The 16,294-nt window shown below is 43.4% G+C and overlaps 1 protein-coding gene across 1 annotated transcript in view; it reads right to left on the bottom strand.

The window, feature by feature from the left end:
• Nucleotides 1–816: 816 nt before the first annotated feature.
• zfyve26 (zinc finger, FYVE domain containing 26) overlaps nt 817–16,294 on the bottom strand; it is a 112,122-nt gene continuing 96,644 nt past the window's right edge. The window contains 3 exon segments of the mRNA XM_038785575.1: nt 817–3,335; nt 4,573–4,623; nt 15,470–15,652. Coding sequence (XP_038641503.1) covers nt 3,132–3,335; nt 4,573–4,623; nt 15,470–15,652 — 438 coding nt within the window. The 3' untranslated portion in view covers nt 817–3,131.

The following is a 16,294-nucleotide window of genomic DNA, read 5'->3' as shown; positions in this document are numbered from 1 at the left end:
TAGTCCTTTATGGGGGGTTTCTTATTATGTTCAATTTTCTCAATTTCTTTTTTCTAATTACAGATTTGTTGCAAAGCTCTGCTTCTTGTGACAGGCAATACATTTCCTGATGAAAACTAGGAGGGCTAGGCAATGGTAGCGCAGTGGTTAGCACTGTCGCTTCACAGCTCCCGGATCCCAGGTTCAATTCCTGGCTTGGGTCACTATCTGTGCGGAGTCTGCATGTTCTTTTCATGTCTGCGTGGGTTTCCTCTGGGAGCTCTGGTTTCCTCCCACAGTCCAAAGATGTGCAGGTTAGGTTAATTGGCCATGCTAAATTGCCCTTAGTATCCAAAGGGATTGGGTGGGGTTGCTGGGTTATGGGTATGGGCGAAGGTGTGGGGTGCTCTTTCCCAGGGCTGGTGCAGACACGATGGGCCGAATGGCCTCCTTCTGCACTGTAAATTCTATGTCTATTCCATTAAATAAAGAACCTCACTGCACAGTAATGTGGAAAAAGTGTGCAGTGTTCTGCAACTTTTCAAAAAGATTGGTTTTAAAGTAGTTTCGCACATCAGCAAAAGTTACAACTTCCCCTGTGGAAAAGCAGCCACGCATATGGCAGCATTTCACTGTGCCACTTATTAATATCCTAGATTTATTTCCATAAGTAGAATTAGATTTCTGTTTAGTCCTGATAATATTTTGGACATTTAATTGTGATTGCAGCCCTGTCCAACTCCAAATACAATAAACATGGACTTTTATCTAAACAAAATAATCAATATTACAATTTATAATAGCATTATTAATCAAATGTACAGCCCTGGGACATTATCGCATTTGTGAATTCTAATATTTACAAACGATATCATACATTGTACAATATAGGATACACTATTAATGAATGTTAATACATGAGTAACTGCATGATGCAACATTGCCAGTCATGTCACCAATATACATTTCTTACAAATCAAACTTTACAAGACCGATGTGAAGCTCATTACACTGATGACTCAGAATGTAGTCCCTTAGAATTTAAAACTTCCAAATATAAAATGTTTTAATTGTACACATTATAAAAAATAAGGCGTCTCTAGGAAAGCAGAGGAAAATATTACATTGGGAAAAGAGGGTGCACCTCTATTACATAGTCACTGCATCAATACAGAAGGTCAGGTTTTGATTCTGGCTACTTAAGGTACAGACTATTTTCATAGATTTATTCTATTCATTCAAGTTGGCTGAAACATTTTTATGTTGAATTATCTGTGCAAAGAGACAAACTTATTTTCAATGTATTTAATCAGAACACCAATAGGCATTATGATATTCAGTTCAGTATACTGCTGTTGAAACACTCCATGAAAGTATGATGGTACACTTTTACAAAATGTCACCACTAACATGTAAAGTCAGTACACCTGGCATCGGAAGCACAGCAACAAACTCACTATTGGTTCTGAACAGTTAAAAGTGCTGAGGTGACACTTCTCAAGAATTCTAAAATCATCTATCTCCCAATTCCTTGAAGTGGTAAACAAGGCACACCTCTGTCCAGCTAGTCTTTGGACTTTGCTGCCAGAAATCTGTACCGTCACGGTGATCTGTTGTGACAGTTGGTGAGATCCTGAAAAATGGAGTACGATTTTATGCTTTTGCATGATGACCATTTCATGAATATGTCATGCAAATAGCTAGAGTGCCATTATTCATCCAAGTTCATCAGGAAGTCACAAATAGGAACATTGGATTTAGTACTTCAAAATGTATACGTTTTGACATGGAGAAGTTATGTACCTATTTGAACTTGAATCTACACAAATAGGATTTTAGATACTTAAAATTACAAAGGAACTTCAATTGTACTTCAATTTGATCTCAAAACTGTCAAACCATTTTGAAATTAATAAATTCGTAATCATACAGTTTTCTTTATCTCCAAATTATTCCTAGTTTGAACAAATTGTTCTCCAAATCCATTTGATGACAGATAACAAGAGGTACTTTTTGTGTGAACAGAAATAATTCAGGTTTGTGATGAATTAGCTGATTGCAGCCAGGATGGCAGGAGAAGCTCTGTAGCTAGTTTCTCAGCACCATGTGGGCTGGGTGAAGAAGAGAAGGAGGGGACAAGCCAGGGTTGTTCTGCCATTCAGTGGCTCCTCCTTTGCTGTGTGAATATATAGTGAAAACAGGGTCATGCAGAAGCCATGACGACCCCACAGTTGAATGGTTGGTTGGCATTCACCAAGACAGATTACACACTGGGGACACCTGTGTGAGGTATCAGAGGTCTACAGGTACCGTGGAACTGTACACAGTGAAGAGTCAAAAGAGAGAAAAGAAATGGGGGGAGAAAAATGATAAAAACAGGGGAGAAAACATTGCTTTTACTTGATCATATCTAGATAGGTCAGTACGTAGGATTCACAAAGTTGCTGACCGACAGCAATCGGAATAATGACCAATTTCATAATTTAAAGAATACCAGTGAAACACTTGGCTGACTGTGATACTGAAGTTTATGAACCTTTGCTTAACAACTTGGAGGAGATAGTGCTCACAGCCCAAAAGTGAAATTCAACAATGGAATTTGGAACCTGTTTTTGCACCTCGTGCTCAGTGGAAACTGCTTTGGAAATTGATCAATTCACAATCAGTTTGGTCACGGCAACTTCAGGTTTTCTGTGAAGGTGATCTTATTAAGTCAGTGTCATGGGGTAAGTTGGACCAACCAGAGTTCAGACTTAACAACCACCAACTGCAGGACATTAACTTGACCCCAACTGATAATCCAGGTAGGTTACATCTGAATGAGATCACACCCCTGACAATGCTAGAGCCAGTAACCTACACTTTTCTAAAGCTTTGCTAACAATGAACCAGTTTTTACAGTGCCACATTCCAAGCAGCTGGTTTGGGGGGGGGGGGGGGGGGTCCAACAATCACTTCTTAAAATACAAACAATAAAACAAAGATTTCCATCAGGTAACAAAACAAAAAATATGATGCCATACCCATAATTGAATAAACAATTTTTTGGGACTTCATTCTCTTCTTTTTGTTGATTCAAATAATATTTCATGGCAAATTTTCTTGAGGTAGTAATTACGATTCTGTTTTGCCCTAACGTTCCCTTCACTTCATCATTTGCTGCGGGCTTTATGTGGTAAAGTCTTAAGCTGGTGTGACTTCAGCCAGTCCCTACAGATCTTTGGTATGAGTTCATCCTCAGCTCTTTCAGCAGCTTCCAGCACCTCCTGTACAATATGCACCGCTTGCACTGGTTCAAGCTTCACGGCGACCAAGTAAGCAGAACGGTACTTACTACATAACAAGAAAGCTTTAATCTGTGGATGCATTCAGAACATTTGAGTTATAAGATGGAAAGTACAAATCAAACCTTTGGCTGGATGGGTCTGGCCCCCACAATCCAAAATTATGTGCAGGGTAGGTGGATTGGTCACTCTAAATTGCCCCTTAATTGGAAAAAAAGAATTGGGCACACAAAATTTATTTTATTTTAATTTTTTTTCTTTAATAAATTTAGAGTACCCAATTATTTCTTTCCCAATTAAGGGGTATTTTTGCTTGGCCAATTCACCTACTCTGCACAGCATGGTAGCATAGTGGTCAGCACTATGGCTTCAAAACGCCAGGGTCCAGGTTCAATTCCCGGTTTGGGTCACTATCTGCACGTTCTCCATGTGCCTGCGTGTGTTTCATTCGGGTGCTCTGGTTTCCTCCCACAAGTCCCGAAAGACATGCTGTTAACTAATTTGGATATTCTGAATTCTCCCTCGGTGTACCCGAACAGGTGCCGGAATGTGGCGACTACGGGCTTTTCACAGTAACTTCATTGCAGTGTTAATGTAAGCCTACTTGTGACAATAAAGATTATTAAATTATTATCTTTGGGTTGCGGGGGTGAGCCCACGTAGACACAGGGAGAATGTGCAAAATCCACACAGTCAGTGACCCAAAGCTGGGATCGAACCTGGGTCCTCAGTGCCATGAGGCAGCAGTGCTAACCTGAAATTTATTTATTTTTTAAAAAGAAGATGGTTAAGGCACCATGGTCACAGTAAAAGGATGTAATTTGTGACCTCAGTGAGGGATTGTACCAGCACTGCCACAGAGGTGGCGAGCTGATTAACCATTCCAAATTCAGTGAAAATAGAGGCCAATTAATACACAGAAGAGTTGGAAGAGAATTTGGCAGAGAAAAAAAATCTTATCACACAGATTTAGATCCCGAGCAAATGTCTGGGTATTTTGTGTACAAATGGAACCAATTAATTTTGGTATGTTACGGTTTGACTAAGCTTATGATTATTTTGCTGCTTGCCATGCAGCAATATTGGATTGTCCAGTTCACTGTTCTTATATAACATCTATTTGGGGTCATTAATATTACTGTAAATGAACCGTGGATATTCAAATCTATACAGCTCAACTGGTGACTGGGTACACTTGCTGAACAAAGTGTCTATTTACCTTCTAACTTTGAAAGCTATCAGTGGGAGTTTCAAAAACATCTTTATTACATGACAGAAAAGTTCCAGTTTATTTCCAACATTTGCTTACCTTATTTTCATCTTTCTTCATTTCAAGAATAAGTTTCTCTAGCTCTTTTGACTGCAAAAAAAGGTAAATGCATTAATTAGCCTCTGTTGATACATTACTGAGTGTAATGTCATTCACCCAAGTTACACATAGTTGCTTTAATAACACACAGAATTTGTAGTATTTCTTCAACAAGAACATATTTCAAGGTGGGCTTCTTTGACGACGTTTTCAATGTGACTCCGTTGAGGAACAGTTCTCTAACCCCTCCAGCAGGCGTGTGTCCATCAAAACCCCCAGAAAAGACAGGCAAAGGGAATCAAAAACATAGACCCAATCGGGTGCCACTTTTCGTGCATCTTGCTCTTACATGATATCACTAAGTCCTCTCAACAAGAACATACTTGATCGTAAATTAGTCATTTATCAACAACAACTGGTTTTGTGTTACTCATGCATAAACTTTCTTCAACAAAAGGCTAACAAATATATGGCTTACAAAAGCACTGTCCTTTAAATAGTCAACTCTAAAAAGAGTATCATAGCAAGCGGCATAACTGAGTCTTCAGGGAACATCTTGCAATTACCCCTGTGCAGCATTCCTCATCTCAAGATAGGACATCCAAAATTTTCAACGAGAGAGAGAGAGAAGGGGAATAAAACAGTTTACAAAGCAGAGTCTTAACATTTATAAATAAAAATTTGGCATTTAAAAAAAAAATGTTTATGTTGAAATGTTTGCATATTATACACTAAACGGTAAGGATAACTGTGTTGATTACAATGTACGTGTTAACTTGGTTTCTCTCCCCCCCCACCATTCTTTATTTCAGGGTCCGTTCCTGGGCCCTTCACTGTATAATTGGTAATAATCCGCTATTTACAGGTGCCCTCCCTTTCCCTCCACTCCCCCATTTGTTGTTACCCTCCTTTTCCCCTCCTCTCTCAGTCCTATCGTACAAGCATTTCCAGAGATTTTCCAAGGTTTTGGTGTCTTGCCATTTACTTACCGAATTCAACTAAAGGATAATGCGAAACCCGTAATACATACTCTTAGGAGAGTACCAGCACCAATTAAGGGATCGGTTGAAAGCTGAACTTGGATAAAATTACTAATCTGGGGGTCATTAGGAAAATCGAAGAATCAACAGATTGGTAAATTCTATGGTGTGTGTTAAGAAGTGCAATAACGATTGAGGAATATGCATGGATCCTCAATGCCAACATCAAGCCAGAACACTATCCAACACCAAAAGGTGACGAAATAACCAGCAGAATGGCAGGTGCGACGTGCTTCAGTAAACTGGATGCATCGCAGGGTTTTCGGCAACTCAAATTGGATGAAGAGAGTACAAAGTATTGCATGTTTAACACTCAATTTGGACGCTTCGGTTTTCTTCAAATACCTTTGGAGATAATACCCACATCTGAAATCTTTCACAGGGTAATGGGGCACACTGTGGAAGGTATTAAAGGAGTTTGTGTGTATGTTGATGGTATAATAGTATGGGGTTCTACGAAGGAAGAACACAAGGATCAATTCATCAAAGTACTACAGAGTATTATGAAGTATGGACTACGGTTGAACAAAGCCAAGTGTCAATTTGCGTTAAAGAAATCACGTTTCTCGGGGACAAGTTGTCCGATCAAGGTGTACAACCCGATCAAATGAAAATAAAGGCAATAATGAATATGCCACAACTGCCAGACAAGAAAGGAGTTCTGCGGATATTAGCAATGATCAACTTTAGAGACAAATTTATTCTGAATTTGTCAGCCAAGACAACATGGGCGAAATTCTCCGACCCCCAGCAGGGTCGGAGAATCGCCTGGGGCCGCCCAAAATCCCACCCCCGCCGTGGCAGAGATTCTCCGCCACCCGGGAAGTGGCGGGGGCAGGAATCTCGCCACTCCGATCGGAGAGGCCCCTGCGGTGATTCTCCGGCCCGGATGGGCCGAAGTCCCGCCACTGGGAGGCCTCTCCCGCCGCCGTGGTTTAAACCACCTCTGGAACGGCAGGATCTGCGGCGCGAGCAGGCCCCCGGGGTCCTGGGGGGGGGGGGGGGGGGGGGGGGGGGGGCGATCGAACCCCGGGGGGGGGGGTGCCCCCACGGTGGCCTGGCCCGCGATCGGGGCCCCCCGCTCAGACTCCGGGCCAGTGCCCTGGGTGCACTCTTTTCCTCCGCGTCTGCCACGGCCTTCGCCATGGTGGAAGCCGAAGAGAACCCCACATCGCACATGCGCCGGCAGTGACATCAGCGGCCTGCTGACGCTGACGTCACTGCCGGCGCATGCGCGGACCGGCGAAAGCCTTTCGGCCAGCCCCGCTGCCGGGGGCGCCGGTTTTTTGCGCCGGTCTTCTAGTGGCAACCTCTCCGGCGCGGGGCTGGCCCCCAAAGGTGGGGAGAATTCCCCACCTTTGGGGAGGCGCGACCCCTGAGTGGTTGGCGCCACTCCCCTCCGTCAAGCCGGGTAGGGGAGAATGCCGCCCCATGTCTGAGAGAAGTTATCAAGAAGATTAATACTTTTGAATGAGAGATAAGCATGAGCAAGGATGGTTTACTCTGAAGACAGCTTTGATAACAGCTTAACTACTAGTATTTTTTGACCCGACTAAGAAAACAAAAATCTCGACTGATGCGTCCAAGGATGGGTTAGGTGCAGTTATGTTACAGCAGGAAGTTGGAGAGGATTGGAAGCCAGTTGCTTATGCGTCTAGGTCCATGACTGACTTGTGAGTGTTGATAAGCTCAAATTGAGGAGTAACGTCTTGGACTAGTTAATGGCTTGGAAAAGTTTCGTAGCTATGTGTATGGGCTACCAACTTTTCTGGTCGAAACAGATCACAGACCACTGGTAGTCATTATCAAAAAAAAACTGAAGTGAGATGCCACCACACATGCAGAGAATGATGAAGCTCTAGCAGTATAGTTTTGATCTAATTTACACTCTCGGCAAGCACATTGTAGTTGCAGATGCTCTATCAAGAGCTTTGGGCAGGACAGTAGCACAGTGGCTAGCACTATTTTTTCCACAGCTCCAGGGTCCCAGGTTTGATTCCTGCTTGGGTCACTGTCTGTGTGGAGTCTGCACGTTCTCCCAGTGTCTGCATGGGTTTACTCCAGTTTCCTCCCACAAGTCCCGAAAGAAGTGCTGTTAGGTAATTTGGACATTCTGAATTCTCTGTGTACCCGAACAGTACGGGATGTGCGGAATGTGGCGACTAGAGGCTTTTCGCAGTAACTTCATTGCAATGTTAACGTATGCCTGCTTGTGACAATAAAAATTATTATTACAGCTGGAAGACAATCATATTGAAGATGATGTGCAAGTGCATGTCAATCTTATAACAGAGACACGACTGGTGTCTGATGAAAAATCGAAACTAATAGTGGCAGAAACCAAAAAGGATGAAGTTCTGCAGATGGTAATCAAGAATCTCAACGAGGGATGGCCAAAAGTGTCATGTTCAAAGTACCACAGCTTCAGAGCAGAATTAAGTGTAACCAATGCAGTCCTACTGAGGCAACAAAGAATAATAATACCACAGTCTCAGAGCCAAAATTTTACAAAAAATTCATGAGGGCCACCTCAGAATTGAAAAGTGTACAAGGAGAACACGAGACATAGTATATTGGCCAGGGATCAACAAGGCTATTGAAAAGATGGTAGAGGAATGTGCAACATGTTAATTAGTTAATTGGATTAGGCCAGTTTTCAGAGGCTAGAGTCACAGTACAAAGGTGAGCCAGCTACAGTGCTGACTTTGTTTGCACTGTGCTGAATTTAGGTGCATTTGAGTGCTACAATGAGAGTTTGGTGACTGAGGGAGTGCTGAATTTGGGTGCTTTTGAGTGCTACAGTGAGAGTTTGGTGACCGAGGGAGTTAGGTGAGGAGGGAGTAAGGTGCTCCTTTCATTTCATTTCCTACATTTCCTCAAAGAGCGTGAAGGGAGCCGGGAGTTTACAGAGAGTACAGCTGACTGGAAGCAGTGTCAGAGGGTGGAGTTCCAGTTGGTCCACAGTGCAGCTGTATTCTGTAAGGTAAGAGGGGATGGAGGCTAGGGCAGTTGCATGCTCCTCCTGTAGGATGTGGGTGGTGAGGGATACCACCGGTGGTCCCCGCTGACTATACCTGCGGGAAGTGCACCCAACTCCAGCTCCTCAGAAACAGTGTTAGGAAACTGGAGCTGGAGCAACTTTGGATCATCCGGGAGGCATAGGGTGTAATAGAGACTCGGATCGAGTCTACAGGATTCTTAATGGGGAGAGTGAGCAACCAGAAGCTGTGGTGCACATAGGCACCAATGACATCGCTAAGAAAAGGGATGAGGATCTAAAAAGTGATTTGAGGGAGTTAGGTTGGAAGCTAAAGAGCAGGACAAGCAGAGTAGTGATCTCAGGATTGCTACCGGCGCCACGTGCAAGTGAGGCAAGGAACAGAGAGCAAGTGCAGCTGAACAAGAAGCTACAGTGCTGGTGCAGGAGGGAAGACCTCAGATATTTGGATCATTGGGATATCTTCTGGGGAAGGTGGGACCTGTACATGAAGGACGGATTGCACCTAAACTGGAGGGGCACCAATATCCTGGGTGGGAGGTTTGTTAGAGCTCTTCGGGAGGGTTTAAACCAGTTTGGCAGGGGGCTGTGAACCAGAGCTATGGATCAGAGAATAGGGTAGCTGTTGAACAGGCAGAAATAGTATGTAGCGAGTCTGTGAGGAAGGACAGACAGTTGATAGGGCAAAGTTGCACTCAGTGGAATGGGTTAAAGTGTGTCTGTTTCAATGCAAGGAGTGTCAGGAATAAGGGAGATGAACTTAGAGCATGGATCTGTACTTGGAACTACGATGCTGTGGCCATTACGGAAACATGGATTTCACTGGGACAGGAATGGTTGTTAGATGTTCCGGGGTTTAGATGTTTTCAGAAGAATAGGAAGGGAGGTAAAAGAGGAGGGGGGGGGCACTGTTAATTAGGGAGTGCACCACAGCTGCAGAAAAGGAGGTAGTTGAGGAGGGTTTGTCTACTGAGTCAATATGGGTGGAAGTCAAAAACAAGAAAGGAGCAGTCACTTTATTGGGAGTTTCCTATAGACCCCCCAATAGCAGCAGAGAGAGATAGAGGAACAGATTGGGCGGCGGCAGATCTTGGAAAAGTGCAGAAGTAACAGAGTTGTTGTCATGGGTGACTTCAACTTCCTTAATATTGACTGGAACCTCCTTAGTGCAAATGGTTTGGATGGAGCAGATTTTGTCAGGTGTGTACAGGAAGGATTCCCGACTCAATATGTAGATGGGCCGACTAAGGCGGAGGCCATATTGGACTTGGTGCTCGGCAATAAACCAGGCCAGGTGTCAGATGTCTCGGTGGGAGAGCATTTCGGTGACAGTGACCATAACTCCTTGACCTTTACCATAGTCATGGAGAGGGATAGGAACATACAGTATGGGAAGGTATTTAACTGAGGGAGGGGAAATTATACTGCTATTAGACAGGAGCTGAGGAGCATAAAGTGGGAACAATTGTTCTTGGGAAAATGCACAATAGTAATGTGGGGATTGTTTAGGGAGCACTTGCTGCGAGTGCTGAATTGTTTTGTCCCACTGAGACGAGGAAGGAATGGTAAGGTGAAGGAGCCTTGGATGACCAGAGAAGTGGAGCTTCTAGTCAAGAGAAAGCTTACGTAAGGTTGAGGCAGCAAGGATCTGACTCGGCTCTACAAGGTTACAAGGTAGCCAGGAAGGAACTCAAAAATGGACTGAGGAGAGCTAGAAGGGGGCATGAAAAAGCCCTGGCAGGAAGGATTAGGGAAAACCCCAAGGCGTTCTACACTTATGTGAGAAATAAGAGGATGATCAGAGTGAGAGTACGGCCGATCAGGGATAGTGGAGGGAACTTGTGCCTGGAGTCTGAAGAGATGGGGAGGCCCTAAATGAATACTTTGCTTCAGTATTCACTAGAGAGAGGGACCTTGGTGCCCATAAGAACAGTGTGAACCAGGTTAATAGACTTGAACAGGTTGCTATCAAGAAGGAGGATGTGCTGGAAATTTGAAAAGCATCAGAATAGATAAGTCCCCTGGGCCTGACGGGATACAGCCAAGGTTACTATGGGAAGCGAGGTAGGAGATTGCTGCGCCGTTGGCGATGATCTTTGCATCCTCACTCTCCACTGGAGTAGTACCTGATGATTGGAGGGAGGTGAATGTTGTTCCCCTATTCAAGAAAGGGAATAGGGAAATCCCTGGGAATTACAGGCCCATCAGTCTTATATCTGTGGTGAGCAAAATATTGGAAAGGATTCTGAGAAATAGGATTTATGATTATTTAGAAAAACAGTTTGATTAAAGATAGTCAGCATGGCTTTGTGAGGGGCAGGTCATGCCTCACAAGCCTCATTGAATTCTTTGAGGATGTGACGGGACCCATTGACGAAGGTCGGGCAGTGGACGTGGTGTATATGGATTTCAGGAAGGCATTTGATAAGGTCCCCCATGGTAGGCTCATTCAGAAAGTTAGGGGGCATGGGATACAGGCAAATATAGCTGTCTGGGTACAGAATTGACTGGCCGAAAGAAGACAGCGAGTGGTAGTGCATGGAAAGTATTCCGCCTGGAGGTCGGTGACCAGTGGTGTCCAGCAAGGATCTGTTTTGGGACCTCTGCTCTTTGTGGTTTTTATAAATGATTTGGATGAGGAAGTGGAAGGGTAGGTTAGTAAGTTTGCCAATGACACGAAGGTTGGGGGAGTTGTAGATAGTATTGAGGGTTGTTGCAGGTTAAAACAGGACATTGACAGGATGCAGAGCTGGGCTGAGAAGCGGCAGATGGAGTTTAACCTTGATAAATGTGAAGTGATTCATTTTGGAAGGTCGAATTTGAATGCTGAATACAGGGTTAAAGGCAGGATTCTTGGAAGTGTGGAGGAACAGAGGGATCTTGGGGTCCACGTACATAGATCCCTCAAAGTTGCCACCCAGGTTGATAAGAAGGCGTATGGTGTGCTGGCTTTCATTAACAGGAGGATTGAGTTAAAGAGCCGCGAGGTTTTGCCGAAGCTTTATAAAACTCTAGTTAGACCACACTTGGAATATTGTGTCCAGTTTTGGTCGCCCCATTATAGGAAGGATGTGGATGCTTTGGAGAGGGTACAGAGGAGATTTACCAGGATGTTGCCTGGACTGGAGGGCATGTCTTATGAAGAAAGGTCGAGGAAGCTAGGGCTTTTCTCACTGGAGCGAAGAAGGCAGAGAGGTGACTTGATAGAGGTGTACAATGTGATGAGAGGCATGGATAGAATGGATAGCCAGAGACTTTTCCTCAGGGTGAAAATGGCTGTCACGAGGAGACATAATTTTAAGGTGATTGGAGGAAGGTATATGGGAGATGTCAGAGGTAGGTTCTTTACAGAGAGTGGTGGGTGTGTGGAATGCACTGCCAGCAGAGGTGCTGGAGTCAGAGTCATTAGGGACATTTAAGCGACTCTTAGACAGGCACATGGACAGCAGTAAATTGAAGGGGTGTAGGTTAGGTTGATCTTAGATTAGGATAAATGGTTGGCACAACATCGTGGGCTGAAGGACCTGTACTGTGCTGTACTGTTCTATGTGTCAAAAATTCCAACATAGATAAATGAAAGAATCAATGCAGATGGGCGACATAGTGACACTTCCACAGCAGAAAGTAGGGAAAGACTTAATTTATCTCAAAGGTAAAGAGTATTTACTGGTCGTAGATTACTTTTCCGATTTTCTTGAAGTGGCACAGTTATCCAGCTCATCAGCCAGGTATGTTATAATGCATACTAAAGCTATCTTTGCTTGTCATGGCATTCCACAGGTGGTCATGAGTGACACTGGTCCACATTTCAGTTGTCAGGAATGGAAGGAATTTGCGCAGAAGCCATGTCACATCCAGTCCTTTATATCCAGTCAAATGGAAAGGCAGAGAAAGGTGTGTAAATAGTAAAACAATTACTTCAGAAATCAGTGGGCAGCCAGAATGATCCAAATCTGGCATTGCTCAGTTATCGAGCATCACCTTTGAGCAATGGTTTGTCACCATCACAATTACTGATGAACAGGAAGATAGGAACAACGTTGCCAAGTCTTTCAAATCAACAAGAAAGTCACAAAATAAATCAACTGTAGTCAAAAAAGAGGAGGCAGACGGATACTATGACAGGTCAACCAGGTCTCGACAACGTTTAGAACACAACGATATCATACAGGTGGAGGATCCTGATGGCTGGTCAAAGTGTGCGATGGTGATACATGGTGGGTAGCATAAATGCTTCACAGCTCCAGGGTCCCAGGTTCGATTCCCGGCTGGGTCACTGTCTGTGTGGAGTCTGTACGTCCTCCCCCTGTGTGCGTGGGTTTCCTCCGGGTGCTCCGGTTTCCTCCCACAGTCCAAAGATGTGCGGGTTAGGTGGATTGGCCATGCTAAATTGCCCGTAGTGTCCTAATAAAAGTAAGGGTAGGGGGGGGGGGGGGGGGGGGGGGGGTTGTTGGGTTACGGCTATAGGGTGGATACGTGGGTTTAAGTAGGGTGATCATGGCTCGGCACAACATTGAGGGCCGAAGGGCCTGTTCTGTGCTGTACTGTTCTATGTTCTATGAAGATAGATCCAAAGTCCCATACAGTCATCACAGAGCAAGGACAGGTACTCCGGAGGAACAGAAGAGCTTTGTTAAAAATTCAGCAGCCTGTTACTTCACTATCAGCCGATGATGTGAGTGAAAACTTCGGTCTATCCAAACTAATGCAATCTGAATAAGAATCAAGAGTACAATTTGAAGACGCACAGAGCAATGCAGTTCCAACAGAGGCATCTTCAGAGCCACTAGAATGTCAAGCAGATTCGGCAAATCAACAGAAGCTTACGAGACATTGAAAGAAGCAGACAGACTGAATCTATAGTGGACACTGCGACTGTAAATAATCTGCATTGTTATGCTATGCATATCATACATATGATAATTGGTTGAAATGATGTATATTGTATTTTTGTTCAAATCTAAAGGAAAGGGGATGTAATGATATGCACAAGCCATTCTGTATGTTAATATTCCTTAGATACGGGGCCCAAACCTGCTCGCAATACTACAAATGGGTGGCACAGTAGCACAATGGTTAGCACTATTGCTTCACAGCGCCAGGGACTCGGTTCGACTCCTGGCTTGTGTCACTGTCTGTGCAGAGTCTGCACGTTCTCCTAGTGCCTGCATGGGTTTCCTCCGGGTGCTCTGGTTTCCTCCCACAAGTCCCAAAATACGTGCTTATTACGTGAATTGGACATCTCGATTCTCTCTCAGTGTACCCAAACAGGTGCAAGAGGGTGGGGACTAGGGGATTTTGACAGTAACTTCATTGTAATGTTAATGTAAGCTTACTTGTGACAATAATAAAGATTATTATGAGGTCTGATCGCAGCCACATCCCTGCTCTTGTATTCTAGCCCTCTCAACATGAAGCTAACATTGCATTTGCCTTCCGAACTGCCGACTGAACCTGCACGTTAACCTTAAGAGAATCTTGAACAAGGACTCCCAAGTCCCTTTGTGCTTCTGATTTCCAAAGCAGTTCCCCATTTAGAACAGTCTATGCCTCCATTCTTCCTTGCAAAGTGCATAACCTCACATTTTTCAACATTGTATTACATCTGCCACGTCTTTGCCCACTCTCCTAGCCTATCCAAATCCTTCTGCAGCCAGCCTGCTTCCTCAATTCTCCCTGTCCCTCTGCAAATTTTTGTAAGATCTGCAAACTTAGCAATAGTGCCCTCAGTTCCTTCTTTCAGATTGTTAATGTATATTGTGAAAGGTGTGGTCCCAGCACCGACCTCTGAGGCACACAACTAGTCACCTAAAACAGCCCTTATAAACCAAAGTGAATAATGTTACTTCAAGTGAACAGGACTTGGCAGATGTGATCATTGAAATTATTCAAATAAAACATTTCTACTGAAATTTTGATGACTTGTTCTGAGTTTTTTCATTTCCCAGAAAGCTGTAATCTACGGGATCAAAGTTACAAACAGCTTGACTATGATATGATCCCAGAGCCTTTCCCAAAACTGGCAACTTCTTTTCTCATCAGCGAGTAAGTACTTTCACTTTTTTGATCTCAGGAAGTGAAAAAGAACTGGTAGAATTCTGTGCCTTTGCAATGAAAATATTATGTTCAATGCTTCCATCAATGCTGAAGGAAGAAAGGGCTGGAATGGATGTCCAGTCTGTCATAGAAGGCACACCAAAAATGAGCATGGGGAATGTCCACTGACCTTCAGTAACTTATGCAAATTTAGATTTAATTTATTTGGCAAATTCCCAATAGGCAAGGCAGTTTTTTTTAAGCTCGTCCTAGGAATTTTCCTTCAATTTTATGTGGAGCTGTGTTCCTACCAACTTGTTAAAACCAGTAATTTAAATGTGGATAGATCAATGAGCCTGCAGCTGCACATTTCCACTCAACTGTAGTCTCTTATTTCAGGGTATTGTATGGCGCAAGAACAAATACTATCATCTAAATGACCTGGATGGAGGAAGAATTACACAAATACAAGGAATAGATGGAATTGACCATAGCCTGCTCAACCATTCAATACAATTAGATCTAATCTTGGTCTTCAACTCTACTTTCCCGCCCGCTCCCCATATCCCTTAATTTCCAGAGACCAAAATTCTGTCAATCTCGGCCTTAAATATATTCAACAATGGAGCATCCATAATCTTCTAGGGTAGAGGCTTCTAGAGATTCACAACCCTTTGAATGAAAATATTTCTCGTCATAGGTAAGACTAAGGGTTCCTGAGCAATTTTTAAATGTAACATTCTTATAGAAAAGGGATATGCTTTATCATAATTTTTTAAAAAAGAAAGTGAGGCACACTGGTTAAAGATTAGACCGTTCTCACCTGTGAAAGGTGTTCATCACCTCCTTCAATAAAGCGGATGAGGAGGTTATCAGTGTCATCGCCGCTAGCTACTCCTGATTCACTAACACATTTCAGTAACTGTTTGATTTGACAGAACTTGTGATGCTGCAGAAGATGCTTTGCGGTTTTATCATATACAGCAGCTGCATCCAATTGAAAGTCCTGGGTCGGAAATAAAAATAAATAGGAAGGAAGGAATACAAAAATGATCTCTGTCCTTTAAGAATGTATAGGAGTTTGGAAAAATGTGTTAAAACTTTTCAGTAACCACACTTAAGCTGTTAGGACAGAAGCAAAACTATAGCTGGAAGGAGAAACTTGACAAACTAGGCCAATATTATTGAAGTTGTGGACAATAAATGCCTTGGTAAAATCAACAATTGAATAATAACCTGCAATGTGCAGTCTGGTGGTTGTACAATCTCAATATCCACCTCCTCTGGGCAAACAAGAGCCCGATTCTAAATTCCAATCGCCCGTGCTAGTTTACCTCCAATATAGCTTAGGAGCACTCCTCTGGCTGTTGTCTTATTAAAAATGTACCTTTTCAAAACATTTTTATTGTTATATATCCTTTGTTTAACCCCTTCTTAGTTTTTCTGCTTTCCATTTTTGCTATTTTTTAATATTTGTTTTGGATTTCCATTTTATCTGTTCTTTTCCAATTTAAAATTTGATGGTATCGCCCTGTTCACCTGTTGTACTAAAGGTACACCACGGTCATTCAGGAAACAGTCTATTTAAGGAGATGCCTTTTCCTCTGCTCCATTGCTAGGACATGGTGTCTTGCAGGAATAATGTGCC

Source organism: Scyliorhinus canicula, chromosome 2 (assembly GCF_902713615.1).
Source record: "Scyliorhinus canicula chromosome 2, sScyCan1.1, whole genome shotgun sequence".
In the NCBI taxonomy this organism is placed as follows: Eukaryota; Metazoa; Chordata; class Chondrichthyes; order Carcharhiniformes; family Scyliorhinidae; genus Scyliorhinus; species Scyliorhinus canicula.
Note: the sequence above shows the minus strand (reverse complement) of the source record. Positions and strands in the feature narration are given on the sequence as shown.